Source organism: Capricornis sumatraensis, chromosome 8, assembly GCF_032405125.1.
Source record: "Capricornis sumatraensis isolate serow.1 chromosome 8, serow.2, whole genome shotgun sequence".
NCBI lineage: Eukaryota > Metazoa > Chordata > Mammalia > Artiodactyla > Bovidae > Capricornis > Capricornis sumatraensis.
The window spans coordinates 101,107,617-101,125,450 of NC_091076.1; the positions used below are offsets into that span (position 1 = coordinate 101,107,617).

Consider the following 17,834-nt stretch of genomic DNA (forward strand, 5'->3'; position numbering starts at 1 on the left):
GCTCCTTGTGTCTGGACGTGTGATGCTGCACCTGTGGGCCCAGGCAGCTCTCGCCTCGTGTCTGGAATTTTTAGAAAAGGGTAAAAAAAAAAGTAGATGAAAGCAGGTTTTCCATCTTGTTGAATTCTCAACCACCCCCTCTAATTACAAGATGATAATGAGATTCAGGGGGAGTTTTCTCCTGGTGGCCAAGATGATAATCTGAAGCTTTTGTCTGAGACCAGGGACACCACAAAGGTCATACTGTCCTTCCAGCTCACCCTGGCTGCACAGAAGGCTTTCCCTATGGGGACACACTTCCTGTTCCCGGTTGCTGGATAGGACCTGGTCAAGGGCTCCCCCGTCAGACCAGGGACAGGGGAGGCCTTGGTGGGAAACAGGTCTGCAGAGGCCACATGAGACCCCAAAGGTTGTGCGCAGGTGAGCTTGGGGTTCGTCTGGAGTGGTGCAATTGTTTTCCTTGTGTCCTTTCTCCCCTAATATGGCCAAAAGCGTCCCCAGGAGCCAGCCCCACAGCATGGTGCTGGACTTGACCACCAGCTAGAAGATGCTGCCTCCCTCAGCTCAGCTCAGCAGGCAGAGGCCAGTGGCCCTGAGAGCAAGGAGTTATGGGGCCACTATGACCACTATGACCTGGGTCCAGGCCATGTAACTTAGGAGTTACATGGTCTTGAGCAAATCACCTCACCTCTCTGAGCCTCAGTTTTCCCTTCTGTAAAATGGGGAGGGCAATAGTTAGGGATTGCCATTGACTGCCTCTAGCAAGAAGTCCAGAATTTGCCCTGTGAGAAGGGTTGGAACAGATACAGTCTGATGACCTGGGCCAGGGAGGATGTCCCATGGACCCTCTCTACCTGCAGGAATTAGGCAGGAATTTCACCTGGGCACACACTTTAATGGCTCCAAATCCTGTGGTTCTCCAGGGTGAGTGCTGCAAATTAGGTGGTGTGGTGAACTTGACCCTGGAGGAGGTCATAGTTGGCTCATGCATCGAGGGGTGTCCAGATGCAAGGAAGAGACAGGGCCAAGGCTTGGGAGAAGTGGCAGCGAAGGGCACCAGGGGACCACTGGTCAAGGAGGGGAAAGATGAGCATGTCAGATGGAGCAGGCGAGGCTGTGGCCGGGGCTGTAGCGTGTGGACACTGAGGGTCCTGAAACCCGAGAGTGTCCAGAAAGTGCAGTATGGTGACTTTCACATCCTGGGGCTGATGGAATAAAGTTCTTATAGATTTAACAGAAATGTATTCTCTCCCAGTTCTGGAGCCAGAAGCCTGATATCAGGGTGTCAGCATGGTCGGTTCTTTCTCAGAGAGAATCTGCTCCATGTCCCTCTCCCAGCTCCTGGTGCTGACAGTGGCTCCCGGCGTTCCTTGGCTTGTAGACGAATCATACCAATCTCTGCCAGTGTTCACAGGTGTTCGCTCCCGTGGGTGCTTGTGCCCAAATTTCCCGTTTTTGTAAGGACACCAGTCATAATGGATCAGGGCCCCCTACATGCTGAGGGACAGGGGTTAGGAAAGCACACGTGAATAGGGGGGTGGCCTCACACTCACCTTAAACCTGCAAGGAGAGAAGGTGAGGGTGGCCTTGGCAGCTGTGGCCCTCGGCTTGGGCAGTTGCAGGCCCTCACTGGTGGGGCATTGAGAGGCAGCTCTGCTGACGGCTGTTTCTCAGTTCCTTGTAGAAAACACCTCTTGGCCCTCTCCCTCCCCACCAGGCATCCTGGGATGGGTCAGCCCAGTGGGGTCCCCTGGGGAGGATGAAGGGAGGGCACCTGGGCCAGGCTGCCGGGTGGGAGAAAATTAGGTGCCTCTCCCCAGCACCCCATTCTGGCTTCCTGCCTTCCAGGAAAGGCTGGAGGGTGGGCCTCCCTGGGAAGCCCCCGCCTGGGTCCCAGAGCCACCTGGGGTCGGGGAGGCCTGGTCCACTCTTGGCCCAGCTGGCTTCTGGTCTCCCTCAGGGCTGGGTCAGCTGGCCTGGCCTCTGCTTGCCAGGCTTCTAGCTTTCCTAGTCTCTGGGAATTTGGGGCCTGGGTGGGGGGGCCCCTGGAGGATTGGATGTTTAGTCTGTGGTTTTCCCAACAGAGGGTCTTATGGCTGTCCCTGCTCAAGAGAGAGGCCCCTGAGGCGGAGGGAGGCAGTGTTAAAATCCCTGGAAGACCCTGCTGGGCCCCCTAGGATCTCCCAGGCCCACCCAGCCTAGGTGCCCAACAGCAGCTACTCTCCTGCCTTCTCCTGGGCACCTGGCCCCCAGCCCTCCTCCCAGAACCTGAGCCAACAGCCCAGGGGTCACCAGTGGCTTGAGCTGCGGGAAAAACCCTTGGTCCCTGGCTTTAGGGGTTGAGGCCAAGGACGGAGACTCAGAGCTGGGCCCATTCAGTGGGGGACTAAGGGTGGCCCAGCCAGCTCCCCCTTGTCAGCCCCAGGAAAGCCCCCTTGCACCTGGGCAACTCCCCAGGCATCTCCAACTTGGGGGGGCCCTGACAGAGGATGGGGGGACATAACCTTCCTCTAGACCACAGTGGGGCCAGCCCCACCTCCCTCTCCTCGTGCTCTCCCCTCCCCCATCACAAGGGGAGTATAACGTGGATGGACTAAGTGCATTTTGGAAGACACCAGGACTGACCCTCTCTCCCAAGGTTGGGGTGTGTGTGTGTGTGTGTGTGTGTGTGTGTGTGTGTGTGTCACCAGGACTGGCCCTCTCTCCCAAGGTCGGGGTGTGTGTGTGTGTGTGTGTGTGTGTGTGACACCAGGACTGACCCTCTCTCCCAAGGTCGGGGTGTGTGTGTGTGTGTGTGTGACACCAGGACTGACCCTCTCTCCCAAGGTCAGGGTGTGTGTGTGTGTGTGTGTGTGTGTGTGACACCAGGACTGACCCTCTCTCCCAAGGTCGGGGTGTGTGTGTGTGTGTGTGTGTGTGTGTGTGACACTGACCCTCTCTCCCTTTACACTTCGTTAAGGCCTGACTGCCCACACCCAGAAAACCAAGGTCAGGGCCGTGTGTGTGTGTGTGTGTGTGTGTGTGTGTGTAGGGGGTGGGTGCAGCCCCGAATCTCCCTGTGAACCTGGTCCTTCTGCGTAGTTTTTGCACTACCCTTTCCTCTGAGGAGGCAGCCTGGCAGCGGGAGGTTAGGGGTGGTTTGGTGGATTCCTCCGCAGCACATGATCCGATGACGCCCCGCCCAGCGGATGCTAAATAAGATTCAATCCTGTCTGCTGGAACTGTTGTCAGTTTTATGGCTCTGGGGTTATATAAACAGCGGGAGGAGCGTGCAGGGAGTCAGGGCCACCAGGCCTGGGTTCCCTCTTCCTTCCCTCAGCCACCTCCCTGGGCTCAGGACAGCCTCCAGGCTCTGCTCCTACACAAGACAGCCTGAAAGAGTGAGGATCCAACCAGAGAGGGGTATGGAAACGGGCTTCTGGACAGTTCAGCCACTGGGCTGGAGTGAACATTTAAGTCCTGCTTGCTGGGGTGATGAAATCTCAGGCTCCATACCAGGCAGGGTTCCTGATGCCCATCTTGTCCCAACTGCCCAGAGCCCCCCAGTGTTCATTTCCGAGGGACCATCCTGGCCTCCATCATGCCTCCAGTTTGGAAACTGGAGACCGATGAAAAAGCTGTGTGTATGCTCAGTCGCTTCAGTCCTGTCTGACTCTTTGGACCCCATGGACTGTAGCCTGCCAGACTCCTCTGTCTGTGGGAATATCCCAGCAAGAATACTGGAGTGGGTTGCCATTTCCTTCTCCAGGGGATCTTCCTGGCCCAGGGATTGAACCCAGGTCTTCTGCAATGGCAGGCAGGTTCTTTACCACTAGCCACACCTAGAAAACCCCTTGGAAGAGGGCATGGCAACCCACACCAGTATTCTTGCCTGGAGAATCCCATGGACAGAGGAGCCTGGTAGGCCACAGTCCACAGGGTCACAAAAAGTTGGACACAACTGAGGTGACTTAGCACAGGTGACATGCACCTGGGAAGCCCTGAAAAAGCAGAAGATTGCTAAAAAAAACAATGATGCTCTCCTGGAGAAAAGGGATTGCACCTGTGACCTCACAGAGACTTGCAGAGCAGGGTCATCAGCCCCATTTTACAACTGAAAACACTGAGGATTGATCCAGTGTTCTGGTAGCCAGGTCACAGCCAGTACCACAGCTCTGGTTCTGCCCACAGCTGCCTTCCGGGCCCAGGCCACCTTCTCCAGGAGCCCTTCTCTAAAGCAGCCACAACTGTCAGGGAGATTTAACCCAGGCTGGGTCCCTGAATGTCTTTGGTGAGGGTTGAGGTGGGGGAGAGGGAGGGAGGGGGAAGGGGTGGTAGAGGGGTTCCCCCTTGGGAAAGCAGGCACCGGTGTGGAAGAAGCAGGATCTGTCACCCTAATACAGGTGTGCCAGGTGGGGTCAACATCCTCCTCTGTCTGAAGTCTTGAGTCGCCAGCATCCAGAGGTGGGACCCTAGTCCAGCCCCCTCCGCCTCCTTCCCCAGATGGTGCCCATGGCTGTCACCTCCAGCAACCAAATGGAAAGTTGCTGACTCTTCAGTGATGGATGCCCCAATAATTGGTGCTCAGAGAGGGTCTCGAACATGCCCAGGGTCACACAGCCTTTGTGCCTCAGAAGGCTCCCATGGAACAGCGGCATCACATCAGCTCTGCTGATTGAACTCACATGTGGGCAGCGAGAATGGAAGGGGTGCAGGTTCAGAAATGGCCATGACCCTGACTCTCTGCTTTACACATCAGTCCTAAAACCTTTAGGTGGTGCAAGGTGAGGTGAGTGTCTGTGCCAGTGGGAATTGCTGGGGGGGGGCACTCAGAACCAGAGTTGGGTGGAGAGGGAGTCTGGGATGGCGGTGGGGCAGCCCAGGGGAGGGTATGGGAGCCTAAGTGAGGTGGAGAGCATCAACTCAGGCATTACAAGAATCGAAGGGGAGAATATCAGGATGAAGACTGTGGCCCTGGACCGCCAGCAGTGTTTGGAGATACTGCTGTGAACGTGTGGCTTTCAGTATGTTCATGAACCTAGGAAGAAATCTAGTCGTGAGTGTGGTACACACATGTGTCTTCTAGTTCTGCCCATTGAGGAACAGTGGCCAGGACCAGGGCCCAGATCTTGGTCTCAATGACTAGTCTCCACTGAAAGGACTCCTTGGAGTTCTTGGAGAAAGGATTGATTCTTGAAAAGTACACGATGAGCTAGGAACAGCTTATCATGCAAGAAAGCAAGGAAGTACTCAGAGAATGACAGGGACCCAGCACAGGACAAAGGGGCCAGCTGAAGGGGCTCTCACTGTCCAAGTCTAGGAAATTGGCACATCAAAGTAACTCATGATAATAATGGATGACAACCCACTGAATACAACAGGAAACCAGGAGTCCACAGTGCTGTCGATACATTAATAGGTTGCAAGTTTGACAAGGACCAGGACATTTAGTTTCAAAGTACCTCCCCACAAACCACTCATTATTTACTAAGGAGAAAGACAAACTATCTAATCAAGCAATCAGAGAGAATATAGCCAGGAATGGGACAAATCAGAATCGTAGGGCATCTGATAGGATTCAGTGGAAACACAGCAGCACATCCACGATATTTGCGCCAAAGAAATGTAACTTGAACTTCACCATGAGTGTGGGTAGGCAGAATACTGGCTCCCCACAAAGATGTGCACCCCCTTAATCCAGGGAACCTGTGAATATGTTACCTTACATGCCAAAAGGGATTTTGCAGCTGTGATTAAGGTTACAGACCTTGAGATGGGGAGATTATCCTGGATTATCCGGATGGACTCAATCTAATCACATGAATACTTAAAATTGGAAAACTTTTCCTGGGTGGCTCAGATATGTGAAGTGAGAGGGAGTTGACCCCTTCTCCGCTGTTGCTGACTTTGAAGTTGGAGGAAGGGGGCGATGAGCCAGGGAAAGTGGCCTCTAGAAACTGAGAGGAGGCCTCAGTTTTCAGTTTGCAAGACAATGGGGGCCTTGGTCCTACCACCCAAACAAATTGAATTCTGCCAGCTACCAATGAGCAGGAAATGGAATCTCCCCGAGAACTTCCATAAAGGGGGTGACCTGCCCACATCTTGATTTCAGCCCAGTGAGATGCATTCTGGACTTTTGACCCACAGAACCATAAAGAACAGGTTTGTGTTGGTTAAGCTGCTAAATTTGTGGTGATTTGTTACTCTAGCTATGAAAAACTAATACAACGAGGAGGCATCAGAAAAACCCCAATTGAGGGACACAGGGTTAGTTATCAAGCACATTGAAAGAATGCAAAATTCATGAGATCAAATAGCTAATTAGAAAAATGGGCAAAAATGAATAAGCATTTTGAGAAGAAATATGAATGGACAATAGAAATAGGAGTAGATGATTTACCTCATTTGTAACTGGGGGAACAAATTAAAAACCACAGTGAGGAACTTCCCTGGTGGTCCAGAGGCTAAGACTCTTCACTCCCAATGCAGGGGACTTGGGCTCTATCCCTGGTCAGGGAGCTAGATCCCACATACCAAAACTAAGAGTTAGCATGCCACAACTGAAGATTCTGCATCTAAGATCCCATGCAGCCAAATAAATAAATATTAAAGATTAAAAAATAAAAACCACAGTGTGATTCCATTGTATTCACCAGATTAGCCTAACTGATGATACCGTATGTATGTGACAGTGTAGAACTGTGGCGAGTTCCTTGTGCTCCAGGTCCTGAAAGAAAGGGCTCAGGATACCAGGTCCTCAGGAGGATGATTATTAGCTGGGTGCTGGAACAGGTGCTCAGACACCGGGCCCTGCCCACAGGTCCCGCCCCACAGACCCAGCCCACCTCTCATTGGTTTGCTTCCCACCAAACCCCTCCCCACTAGGTCCGCCTCTCTCCGTAAGAGCCCTGCTTGAGCATCGCCTATTCGCCGTCACTTCCGGGCAGAGGAGCCCGCGGAAGGAGGAAGTGTGTGTCAGGGTGGCTGCGAAGCCGGGCTGAGGTGTTCCTGGCTGGCACCCCGCAATTCTTCCGGGTCTGTGCGTGGGGACACGGAGGTGGCCGGCGAGAACCAGCGGGGGAGGAAGACATGAGGCGGCCGTGGGGTCTGGCGGGGTCTGGAGGTTGACTGCCCCTGCCGCCTTCCCAAGAGGCTGCCTCCTCCAGGCAGCCAGCCACCCGTCTCCCTCAGGGTCTCACGCCCCACCGTCGTCCCGGCGCCTTGAACTGGGGCTCCCGGGCCTCTAGACCCCGCGCTATGACTGCGGCCGCCGCCTCCAACTGGGGGCTGATCACGAACATAGTGAACAGCATAGTAGGGGTCAGTGTCCTCACCATGCCCTTCTGCTTCAAACAGGTGAGTCCAGCAGGCAGTGGTCACCCCCCTCGCCGCCCCGGGCTCACCCCCTCACGGGAACTAGGACTTGGGGAGGCGGCTCTGCGGCTCGCCTGCCCCGTGGCTGCAAGAGAAATTGAGGGAATTCCCTCGACGAAAAGCTTCAGTCGCTCAGTCCTGTCCGACTCTTTGTGACCCCATGGACTGCAGCACACCAGGCTTCCCTGCCCATCACCAACTCCCGGAGCTTGCTTAAACTCATGTCCATCGAGTAGGTGATGCCATCCAACCATCTTATCCTCTTTTCTCAAGGAAAAGGTTAAGAACAGTTAATAACTTCAGATCAAAGTGCAAATTAGCAAAGTAATATGATCTTTTAAAAATGGAAAGTGACCACAGGATTCAGTGTTATTTTTCTTCGTTATTATTTCTAAAAACTCTGACCTAACTGCACTTGTATTCAGAAGGACATCAGTCAAACCCCCAGGCCTTGGAACTAGTTTAGGGTGTTGGTTACAAGGTAATGACTCCATTCTCCAGATTGTATGCTTAAAATTTGTGCATTTCACCATATGCAAATATTACCTTGATTGAAAAAATCCAAAATATTAAAAAATTGGTGTCATCCCAGCATTAAATACTGCGTGAAAGAAACTCACCATTTTTGAGGTGTGGGTTCATTTGGCTTCTGTTTAATTCACAAATAAACAGGCATTTGGTATGGTAGAAAAAGGTGATAGAATTATCAAATTGGGTAACTTCTTTCCTAAAAATGAACTTCTTAGCTTACTGTGTGCCATGCTGGAGATACTGTTACCTCTGCTTCTTGGGGCAGGAGCTGTCTACTAGCTAGGCTGCTCGAGGGTGGAGGAGGAGAGGGACACCAGGGAAGGACAGGTGGCCAACAAGGCCTCAAAGACCAGTCTTACATGATGAGACCAAATAGGTGGGAAAATGAAAATAAGATGGATATTTTGGAACTGAAAATTGGCGTCAGCGTTTAATTTTAGAGTAACGCTGCATTTTTCACATTTAGCATCTTTTTGGATAAGAATAGCAAAAAGAAAATACATGTAGTGTTCCATGTGAGTGGTTGATCTGACTTGGTTGGTGAGCATGTTGGTGGGAGGATGGAGACTGCAGGGCTGTGTAGAAGGCCACGCTGGTGGCTTCAAGAAGCAACACCTGTGTCTTGGCTTATGAATCCCAGCATGGGCCAGCCACCTCTGGGTATTGGAAGTACTACGTGTCCCAGCGTGCATTGCGACTTGCCTGGCACAGAACTGCATCCTGGGATGTGTAGTTGGCTGGTCCTGAGTCTGTAAATGCAGTGCTGCCTTCCTTGACTCCTCTCTGCCAAGTGCCGCTGTGGCAGGGCTCTGGTGATTCAGATTTGAGTGTCTTACTTTGTGCTGGGCATGAGTCCCCTGTCAGAGCATTTAAAAATGGGCCAGGCTGAGTTGTGTGGGGGGAGAGCTTATCGGTGGGTGCCCTCTTGCAAGCAAAGACCTGGAAGTGGTTTGCCCTGCCCCGAGGGCCTGGCCAAGTTAGGACATGCTGTCACTCATCACTCAGACTCAGCATCTTCTCTGTGAGAAGCTCCTTGGCAAGAACACCATGTGAGGCCAAGAGGCAATTTGGAGATGTGTGTTTTTATCTGGTAGCCAGGTCACTTCAAAGTTTTGTTTGCATTTTTTGTTTGTTTGGTTTTAATAATTTGGGGTACTTTTCCAAAAAAATAGCAATTTATTAAAGTGTAACATGCATACCGAAAAGTGAACTCATTTTAGGTGTCCTCTTGATGGATTTTCATAATATTAACAAACACATATAGCCAGCTCCCAGACTGAGGAATACAGCATTGCCAGCACCCCTCACCCCTGCCTTCTTACTGAGGGTCGCCCTCCCACCCCCAGACCCCACTGGTCAGTGTTGCCAGGTTTTAACTGTATGTGGATGCATCATGTCGTAGGTGTCTGGCTAGCATTGCTCCGTTTATCTGTTTTTTAACCTTTGCTAGGCAGGCGTGGCATTTCCTATTTGGAGCAGTTAGGAACACATGCACGGGGTTTGACCACATGGACCTGTCCTGTGGGGTGGTGACCTGCGCGCAGGAGAGCTGGCTGGTGGGCCGTGTGTGTATTCCGCTCTGCTAGATGCTAGTAGGACAGTTGGTTGTTTCTTCAGTTTTTGGATTACAGATAAACCTGCTGTAAACATTGGCATGCAGGTTTGTGCATGAACACATGTTTTCATTTCTTTTGGGTAAATACCTAGGAGTGCAATTGCTGGTCAGATGGTGAGTGTCTGTTTAACTTATAAGAAAGGCGTAAATGTCATTTTTAATCTCGTCCTTCCAGAATGTGTTTATCACTCGTAGCTGTTGATCCAAGTGGCTGGAAGGTGGTTTGCCGTAGGGTGTCTGCAGGGAACTGGGGAGACTGGCAACCCCTTACCATTCCTTGAGACTCTGGGAAGGCAACGGGGTCCCTGGTGCTCTTTTGGGGACATGTATACGCTTTATGTCCCTGGACAGAACGTGTTGACTGCTTCATCCAGGAACTGTTACTCACTGGCGTGGGGACAAAGTAGAGCTGGGGCCTCAAGTCTAGGGAGCGGGGGCCAAGGGGAGGGCTTTTGGTCATCGCTTGTGCTATTCACCTGTGTTCAGTGTGTGAGATAACGATGCTGTTCAGTTCAGTTGCTCAGTCGTGTCCGACTCTTTGTGACCCCATTTATTTTGTTAACGTCTCTCTTTTGTCCCAACACTCCAGTGTGGCATTGTCCTGGGGGCCTTGCTCTTGGTCTTCTGTTCTTGGATGACGCACCAGTCCTGCATGTTCCTGGTGAAAGCTGCCAGCCTGAGCAAGCGGAGGACTTACGCTGGCCTGGGTGAGTGCATTGCCTCCCTGAGAGGGGCAGGACCTTTCTCAGCACCTTCTTAAAAAGTGCAGCATCTGGATCTGGGGGTGTTTGCCTTAGTCTTTTAAGTACTTTTCTTTCACTTTATTATTTTTTTTTTTTGGTCATGCCGCACAGCATGAGGGATATTCTTTCCCTGACCAGGGATCGAACCCACACCCTGTGCACTGGAAGCATAGACTCTTAACCACGGGACTGCCAGTGCTTTATTCTTAAAGAGTCCTTTGAGCAGCAGTTTCTTTTCTTATTTTAAAATTTAATGCAGTTAAAAAAAACAAAGCTGTTAACATCAACACGTTTTAAAATTGAGTTAATGCTTGTCCTCCTGCCTTCTCTTTATGCACATCCACACAGAGAGGCCCTCCCGGTTCAGGCAGCCTTGGCAGCTTCTGTTCCTATGCCTGCGGCCCCAGAGCCTTCCTTCCAAGCTGCCTGACCCAGATATTGCTGCACGTCTTCACTTTGAATGCCATGGGCAGCCCGTCCTTGGGCTCAGGCTTGTAGTGGCAGCAAGTCATCATCTCCTCTGCGGCATCCTCTATGTCCTGTTGCTGTTGGTTGCAGTCTTGTTTCCTCTAGTTCTTTCTTCTTTTGATTTCAGCTGAGGCAAAGAAGGCTGTGCTTTCCACCTCCTTTCAGTTTGATCTATTTCCTGGGCAGCCTGTCTCTGAGGGCAGGGCCCCCACTCTGCCGCCCGCCTCAGGCTGGTGTGCGAAGGCTGCATTCTCTCCGCCACCTTGGACCTTTCGACTCCACGTTGCATTCTGGGAATATGTGGTGTGGGTGTTGAAATACCAGTACACGTGGTCTCAGAGGCTGCCCTATGCACGTCTGGGGAAGACTCCCATCCTCTGGCTGGGACCCCCTGACCATCCAGCTAGTGTGTGGCCCGGATGTTGGGTCCGCTCGCAGAGACCCTGGTGGGCCCTCGGCTCCCAGCTCTCACAGCAGGGAGGAGGTGCCAAGAGGAAACGGTGTGCAGAGTTCCTGGGGCCAAAGAAAATAAAAACATCTGTGAGCCCCACGCGTGGGCTTTTGGCAGCGTGACCTCTGGTTTCCTTCCAGTCTGCCTACTTTGCATTGGCACCGAGATACTCGCATTTGTTCTGACCTCAAAACTGAAGGACTGCTTCCTTCTCTCTCCATTCTGATAAGAGTGGTGCTGTCAGACTCTTTCATTGCTGTTGGAGTCACATGGGGAAGTAAAATATAGCGGCTAGATTTGACTCGCTCCCGTGAGACCAAATTCTACTTGGGATGATATGTGCACCAGGGCAGGTCCCTTCCTCCTGCGAGGCTGTGGCTTTTGGGGTGACTCTTTCTCCCTGCTCAGGGTTCCCATGAAATGCTTGGCTGTTCCCTGAAAGAGGATGAGTGACCCTGGACTGGGGAGGCTGTGGTTTTTGACAGCTGTCCATCTGAACATTCTTAGAAAGTCCTTGAGAAGGCAGACTGGTTTGACGAGGTGTGAAAGCTTGAAGAAAACCACCTGTGGACACCCTCCTGCGTGGTTGGCTGGGGCTCCCACCTTTAACTGCCTGTGGGCTGGAGCCCAAAAAAGATCTGAAACCACCCGTGGTCTCTGATTATGCCTTTGGTACCAAACAAGATGGTGCATTTGTGTGAACTCCCACAGGCCCCCCAGGCCCAGCCTGCAGCATCAGCTGCCCTTTGTCCTGGCTCCGTCTTGGCACCATCTCTAAAATGGAGAGACCCCCCGACTTGGAGCCCTACACAGGACGAGACGGGAGTCTCTCGGACCCCGTGGACCAGCAATCATCCCACACCTCCTGGGCCGTTTCCGCTGCTTGTAGGTCTTCTGGAGGAGACGGACAAGCCTGGAGACAGTGCAGTGCAGAGTGTAGAAGCTGCTGAATGGCAGAGGCATCCTCAACAGATAACCTTTTTAAGCCATCTGCCCTCCAAGAACGGGAGGGTGGTTTTCTCAAGTTTGAGTTTGCGACATTTCTCAGTTTGGTTCATCCCTGGAAGTGACCACAGGGCTGCCCTCCCTGTCCTGGCCTATGCGTAGACATCACTGGAGAACGAACTTTGCCAGTCTGGGGAAATACAGCCCTGGTGTATCTTGTGTTTTCTGTTGGTGTTTTGTGGTGTTCTGTTTGCTGCTTGTAGACCCAGTTCTGTGAATTTTATCTACTTTTTATCTGCTGTTCCTTGTATGGCTGACTTTCAAATAGACTTTTCAAACCCCATTTTCAGAAGACATAAAGCTATACCAGATAGTCAGCTGTCCCTAGAAGTCATGGCCCCATGAGGCCACTCTGACCCAGGCCCTGCCTGCAGAGGTGACCAGGCCTTGCTGCCGCCTCGGAGCGCTCAGCCGTGTGCAGCAGCTGCTCTGGCATCGCGTCTGTGGTCCTGTCATCTACCTGCCCAGGTTTCTGTGGCCCTGGTCAGCCTGCCCGATCATGGCTGGGTGGGGCCGGCAGAGGGCCTGTTCCTCCCTACCTGTCCCAAGTTGTGTGACCGGCATCTGTGGTCACTTGGCTTGGGAAATGAGGGTCATAAAACCATCCTTTCTGACACCCAGGATTCTCTGCACTCCCCACCGCTTGTTTATCCAGCAAATGGTCATCATACGTCCCAGGCAGATGGCAGCGGGAGTCAGGTGGCTGGCTCTGGGGAGGGCTGGGTTGAGGTCACTGCCCTCCGTGTGAATAGCACAGTTTGGTGTGTGCTTCTCCATCTCTGCCTGATAAGTGGAGGCTGCGGACTGTGGGCAGAGAGCGTGGGGTAGGGCTGGGGCCCGAGTTCCACGAGGTGGCCTGAGAGTCAGTTCTGCGTGCCTGGTGACCACAGAGCTGTGGGCCCGGCTGTGGCCCCAGGAAAAAGCCCTGAGCCAGCCTCTCTGGGGAGACTGGGGAGCCCCTCCTGACAGCACACCTGCTGCACGCCTGGCAGGAGTGCCAGCTCCGGGTCCCCGCAGGGCCCAGCCCATGAGCTGCAGCGAGCCTGCCACAGGTGGAGAGGGGAGGGCCGACCCAGGAGCATGGGGAAGGGACCTGCCTCTTGGAAACCATCCAGCAGATGCCATCCAGTCTCACGGGGCAGGTCTGGTGCTGTGGTTCTGGTCCAGAGGGGCGGGAGGGCAATCTCTGGCTTTCCAGGCAAGAGGCTGAGGGCCGGACGCTTGGAACGATGTGTGGGGTGTGTGTGGGGCTGTCCTGGCTGAGAGCCGGGTGGGAACCACAGGCCTCAGCACAGGCGGGGGCAGCAGCACTAGGATCGTCCTTCTGGGAACCGGTCAGGTCTTTCTGGGTGAAAAGGTGCTGCCTCATGACTTTTTTCTGGCTTCCTAGAGCAACTTTAGTTTCCTTTGTCCAGAATGTGGGTGTGTTCTGGAACTCTCTCTGGCAGGGTGCCCTGAGCACTTAGAATATGCTGTAGATGCTCAGCTTTTGGAGAAGGAAAAGGAATGGGATGGCTGGGCCCCGGACACCTTCACGTTAGGGGCACTGGACCTTGTGTCTCAGAGGACCCCGAGGTGCAAGTGTCCATGTGGTCGTTGGACAGGCCTGGGCTGGAATGAGCCCCGGTTTGCTTCCCAAGGCCACCTGCCCTGTGGCCATGTAGCCCAGGGTTTCCATGTTCACCGGCTTTTGGCAGTGCTGTGCTTTTTCCTGAGTAGTTTGAAGGTAAAGTCATGTTTTTTGGACTCGTTCACGTCAGGCGGCCTGTGTGTTCCGTGCTCTCTGGTCTCCTGGACGGCTCTGCCCGTATGAGGGAGGGGGCTGTGCTGTCGCGCCCCCCCTCCTGCTTGCTCCTGGGGGATCAGAGCTTCTCTCGGCCCTCGTCCGGCTCACCACGGGGCTGTGTTGCAGGGGTTCCCGGCTTCTGTGAGGTCCAGGGAGGGGCCTGCTGAGTCAGCTTTTAATCTCTCCTCTGCTGGAAATAGCTCCACTGTCAGGAAGGATGGGCAGAGGGGCTCCTCCAGGCTTGTGTGCACTTGTCCCCCTCCTGTCCCAAAGCACCTTGCTCGAGACTTTCTGCTAAAACCATAGTGTGAACATGAAGGCCCTTAGCCAGGTCCCCTTGTTATGTCTGGGAAAACCAGATGTGCTGGGGCTGGGCTGACCGCCCTCCCCAGGCACCCTGCACCCTGTCCCAGGCAGCCCCCGACCCAGGCAGGCCTCCCTCGGCCTCCTTATTGGCAGCCTAGCTTGCCCAGAGGGAGACTGTTGCTTCCCTGGGACCATTTTTCTTTTTTTTTTTTTTCTTTCCTTTCCTTTTCTTTGTGGATGTGTGAGTATGAAAGGTGACCCACCCTAGCTTTGTTCTTATTTTCGGTGATTCTTATTTGTTGAAGGTAGATCTAAAAAAAGCATGGGACCAAAATTTTCAAATATCCCCTTATACCCATAGAACTCCAGACCCACAGGTTTTTGTCACATTGCCTTTCACAGGTAATATTTTTACTGATGTGCTTCTCTCAGTTTAGACTGAGCGTTCATTCTCTTTTTCCCTCCCTGCACTAGCATTGCACGCCTACGGGAAAGCAGGGAAGATGCTGGTGGAGACCAGGTAGGTGGTGCCGTTCTTTTGGGGGTAATTCTCTCTGTCCTTCACTTGTGACCAAAGAGAAACAGGAGGGTTGTTACACAGTGAGCTGGATGTTTCAGACGTGGATTGGTTCATAGCTTAAAATATTTCTCTGAAGTGTTACTTACTAAATAGTTGAAAGTTTAATTTATTGTACCCTTAAAATGATTAGTGTCAAGCCTGAAAGCCTTATTTAAGGCTTACTAAGAAAAATATAAAAATGGAAAACCCAGGGAGCACAGCGAGGGGGCGCTCCCTCGGCTGTACTTCATCTCTGGGTTCTGTTCCTGAAACTCAGATGCCCCCCCCATCCCGCCCCTTGCCCTGAACACTGTTGCATAAAGATGGCATTAAACTGGAAATGTCATATTCTCCCTTTGGAGTAAAATTTTATGAGATGAAAAAAAAGGGTTGCGAAATTGCACTTTTAGGCTTCTAAATTAGGGAATTGCAAACTGAAAAGAATAACCCTTTTCTGAAGGAGTTGATTGTTCTTTTAACTTGTCTTAACATCACAGTGCATTTTTGTACCACCTGAAAGAACTTTTAGAACCTCCTGCCGAGAGAAAAATGTAATACCACATGAAGAAGAGTTTAGTGTTGCTCAATATTCATTCTGAGTAAAATAGCAAACTCCGAACTCTGCAGCCAAACCCTGGAAACTGTTGAATGTTGACACTGTGTCTCCTGTTCGACCCCTCCCTTGGGTTGTTGCATGTCAGCGGCCAGGGGGATGCGGGTGTGTCTGGGACCCCTGGTGCTCAACTCTCAAGCTTGCCCGCCTTCCTTGCAGCATGATTGGGCTGATGCTGGGAACGTGCATTGCCTTCTACGTTGTGATTGGCGACCTGGGGTCCAACTTCTTTGCTCGGCTGTTTGGGTTTCAGGTAAGGACATCTGCAGGTGTGTGGTACGTCGGAAACCTCACGGCTGCTCGAGTGGCAGCCTGGGAACTGTTTGAGTCCACATCTCGGACGGAGAGTGGTGGGAGGGGCTCTGAGACCAGCACGCCAAGAGGCGAAGCGTGCTGGGCCCCAGTCAGTTCTGGGGCTTGGGGTGGGAAGCCCGGGCCGTCCCTGGGCCAACACCTGGCGCTCCGCCCAGGTCACAGGCACCTTCCGCATGCTCCTGCTCTTCGCGGTGTCCCTGTGCATCGTACTCCCGCTCAGCCTGCAGAGGAACATGATGGCCTCCATCCAGTCCTTCAGCGCCATGGCCCTCATCTTCTACACCGTGTTCATGTTCGTGGTGAGTGTCAGGCCGCCAGCTGCCGCTGAGGTTGACGGGAGCGTGATGTAGAATCCGCCACAGGAGCCCAGTGGCCAGATGGGGCCGCAGGGGAGGGGAGTGCTCTGAGGCAGGGAGTGAAAGCGTGATGCTCCCCAGTTCACGGAAGGCCTTTTATGTGGGCTTTGTGGCCAAGAGTCAGGAGGCCAGCCTTTTGTCATGACGAGGTGAGAGCAGTTGTTGTCTAATGAGTGTTTTTCACTGACTGTTGAGGGGGCAGGGGGGTGCAGTCTGGAGTTGATACTCAGGGCGCCCCTTGGGAGCCCCTGGGCCTGAGCCCCTGACCACTCCGGTGGGAGCAGAATGGGAGAGTCTGTGCAGTGGGCTCTCCTTAGAAGACCGAGCCCCGGGTGGTGTCTCCAGTGCCCCTCAGCTCTGAGGGCCGGCCCAGTGACCCTTCCTCTGCTTCTCCAGGCAGCCCTGTCCTTGATGGGTCTGTCTTTTAAATTATGTCTGTGCAGGACTGGCAAGGACCTGCCAGCTTGGGGGACTGTCCTGACCTGGAGGCAACTGGGGTGTGCACAGCAGATGGGCCTCATTGCTTACCATCTGTAGCCCTGGACGGGCAGCCGCCCCCGGTGCCAGGAGGCCCCACAGCTCCTCTGGGCAGCACCTGGCCAGCTGGTGGCACAGCAGAGAGCCGAAACCCTGGGGCCACGCACCACTCCCAGCCCCTGCAGCCCCCCCAGCCCCTCCAGCCGGCGGCAACAGGCTGCCCTGTGCGGGGCCTGCACTGTGGTGCCGGCTGCCTCGGTGCCCTGCCCGGCCCTGGCCCGAGTCACACCTGTGTGTGCTGCCCTGTGCCGAGTCCCGCTTCCTTCTCCTCCCAGATCGTGCTCTCCTCCTTCAAGCACGGCCTCTTCAGTGGGCAGTGGCTGCAGCGGGTCAGTTACATCCGCTGGGAGGGCGTCTTCCGCTGCATCCCCATCTTTGGCATGTCCTTTGCCTGCCAGTCGTAAGTACTACCTGCTCCTGGGGCCCTGGGGGTGAGTGTTGCAAGGGGAGGCTGCCATCCTGGGGGCAGGAAGCACCGTTTCTTTCAGTGGGTGATCCAGGCCATGAGGAGGAAGGTGTTCTTCACCGTGGCCTCTCCCGCTCCGGGTTCAGGGCGGGAGTTCTGTATTTACCAGGAGAGAAATTGACTGTTCCTGAGATGTGTTGCCGGCACTGTTGGCGACAACGCCCAGTTTGCCAAATCCCCCACGAGCAGAGTTGGCTGTGGGGAGCATAGCACAGCCCCGAACCATCTGACTCACAGAGTCCCAAGCGTTTTGCCAGAGTTTAGCTGTTCGTGTGAGAATATTTAAGAGGGAATTGCACAAACATTGACTTCAGACTGCTGCTGGGACGCTTTTAGAGGCGCGTGTGTGTGCCTGTGTGCGCGCACACGTGTGTGCGTTTGAGCAGGCGTGCGCTCTGGCACTTGGGGCTCTGTAAATGCAGAGCAGTGATTTCCATAATTCCAGCAGCCTTACCTTCTCCACCAAATGACAGGAGCCTACGATCCATGCCTGGTCGGGTGGTAACCCTGCTCAAAAGAGGCGTAAATCCGGCCGGGACAGGAAAGGACCGTCGGTGGCGGGGGTCTGGCAGAGCAGCCCCCTGCAGCTCCACGGGTGTGAACCGTGCCAGTTGTAAACTAACGTGACAGATGAGACTTGTTCCGACTGCTGTGTTTACACCCACACTCGAGATCCAAATCGTCGTTCCCACTTCTCGTCTCGCTTGGCAGCTCGGTTTCCGCCAGAGCA

The 17,834-nt window shown here is 53.6% G+C and overlaps 1 protein-coding gene across 4 annotated transcripts in view; it reads left to right on the forward strand.

Moving 5' to 3' along the window:
* The first annotated feature begins 6,942 nt into the window (after positions 1 to 6,942).
* The window catches only part of SLC38A10 (solute carrier family 38 member 10), a 40,243-nt gene continuing 29,351 nt past the window's right edge, over positions 6,943 to 17,834 (forward strand). For all 4 annotated transcript variants that reach the window (XM_068976081.1, XM_068976079.1, XM_068976080.1 and 1 more), the window contains exons 1-6: positions 6,943 to 7,335; positions 10,089 to 10,206; positions 14,733 to 14,778; positions 15,590 to 15,683; positions 15,901 to 16,044; positions 16,914 to 17,038. In XM_068976081.1, the coding sequence (XP_068832182.1) occupies positions 7,237 to 7,335; positions 10,089 to 10,206; positions 14,733 to 14,778; positions 15,590 to 15,683; positions 15,901 to 16,044; positions 16,914 to 17,038 (626 nt within the window). In that variant the 5' untranslated portion in view covers positions 6,943 to 7,236. The remainder of the gene's footprint in view (positions 7,336 to 10,088; positions 10,207 to 14,732; positions 14,779 to 15,589; positions 15,684 to 15,900; positions 16,045 to 16,913; positions 17,039 to 17,834) is intronic.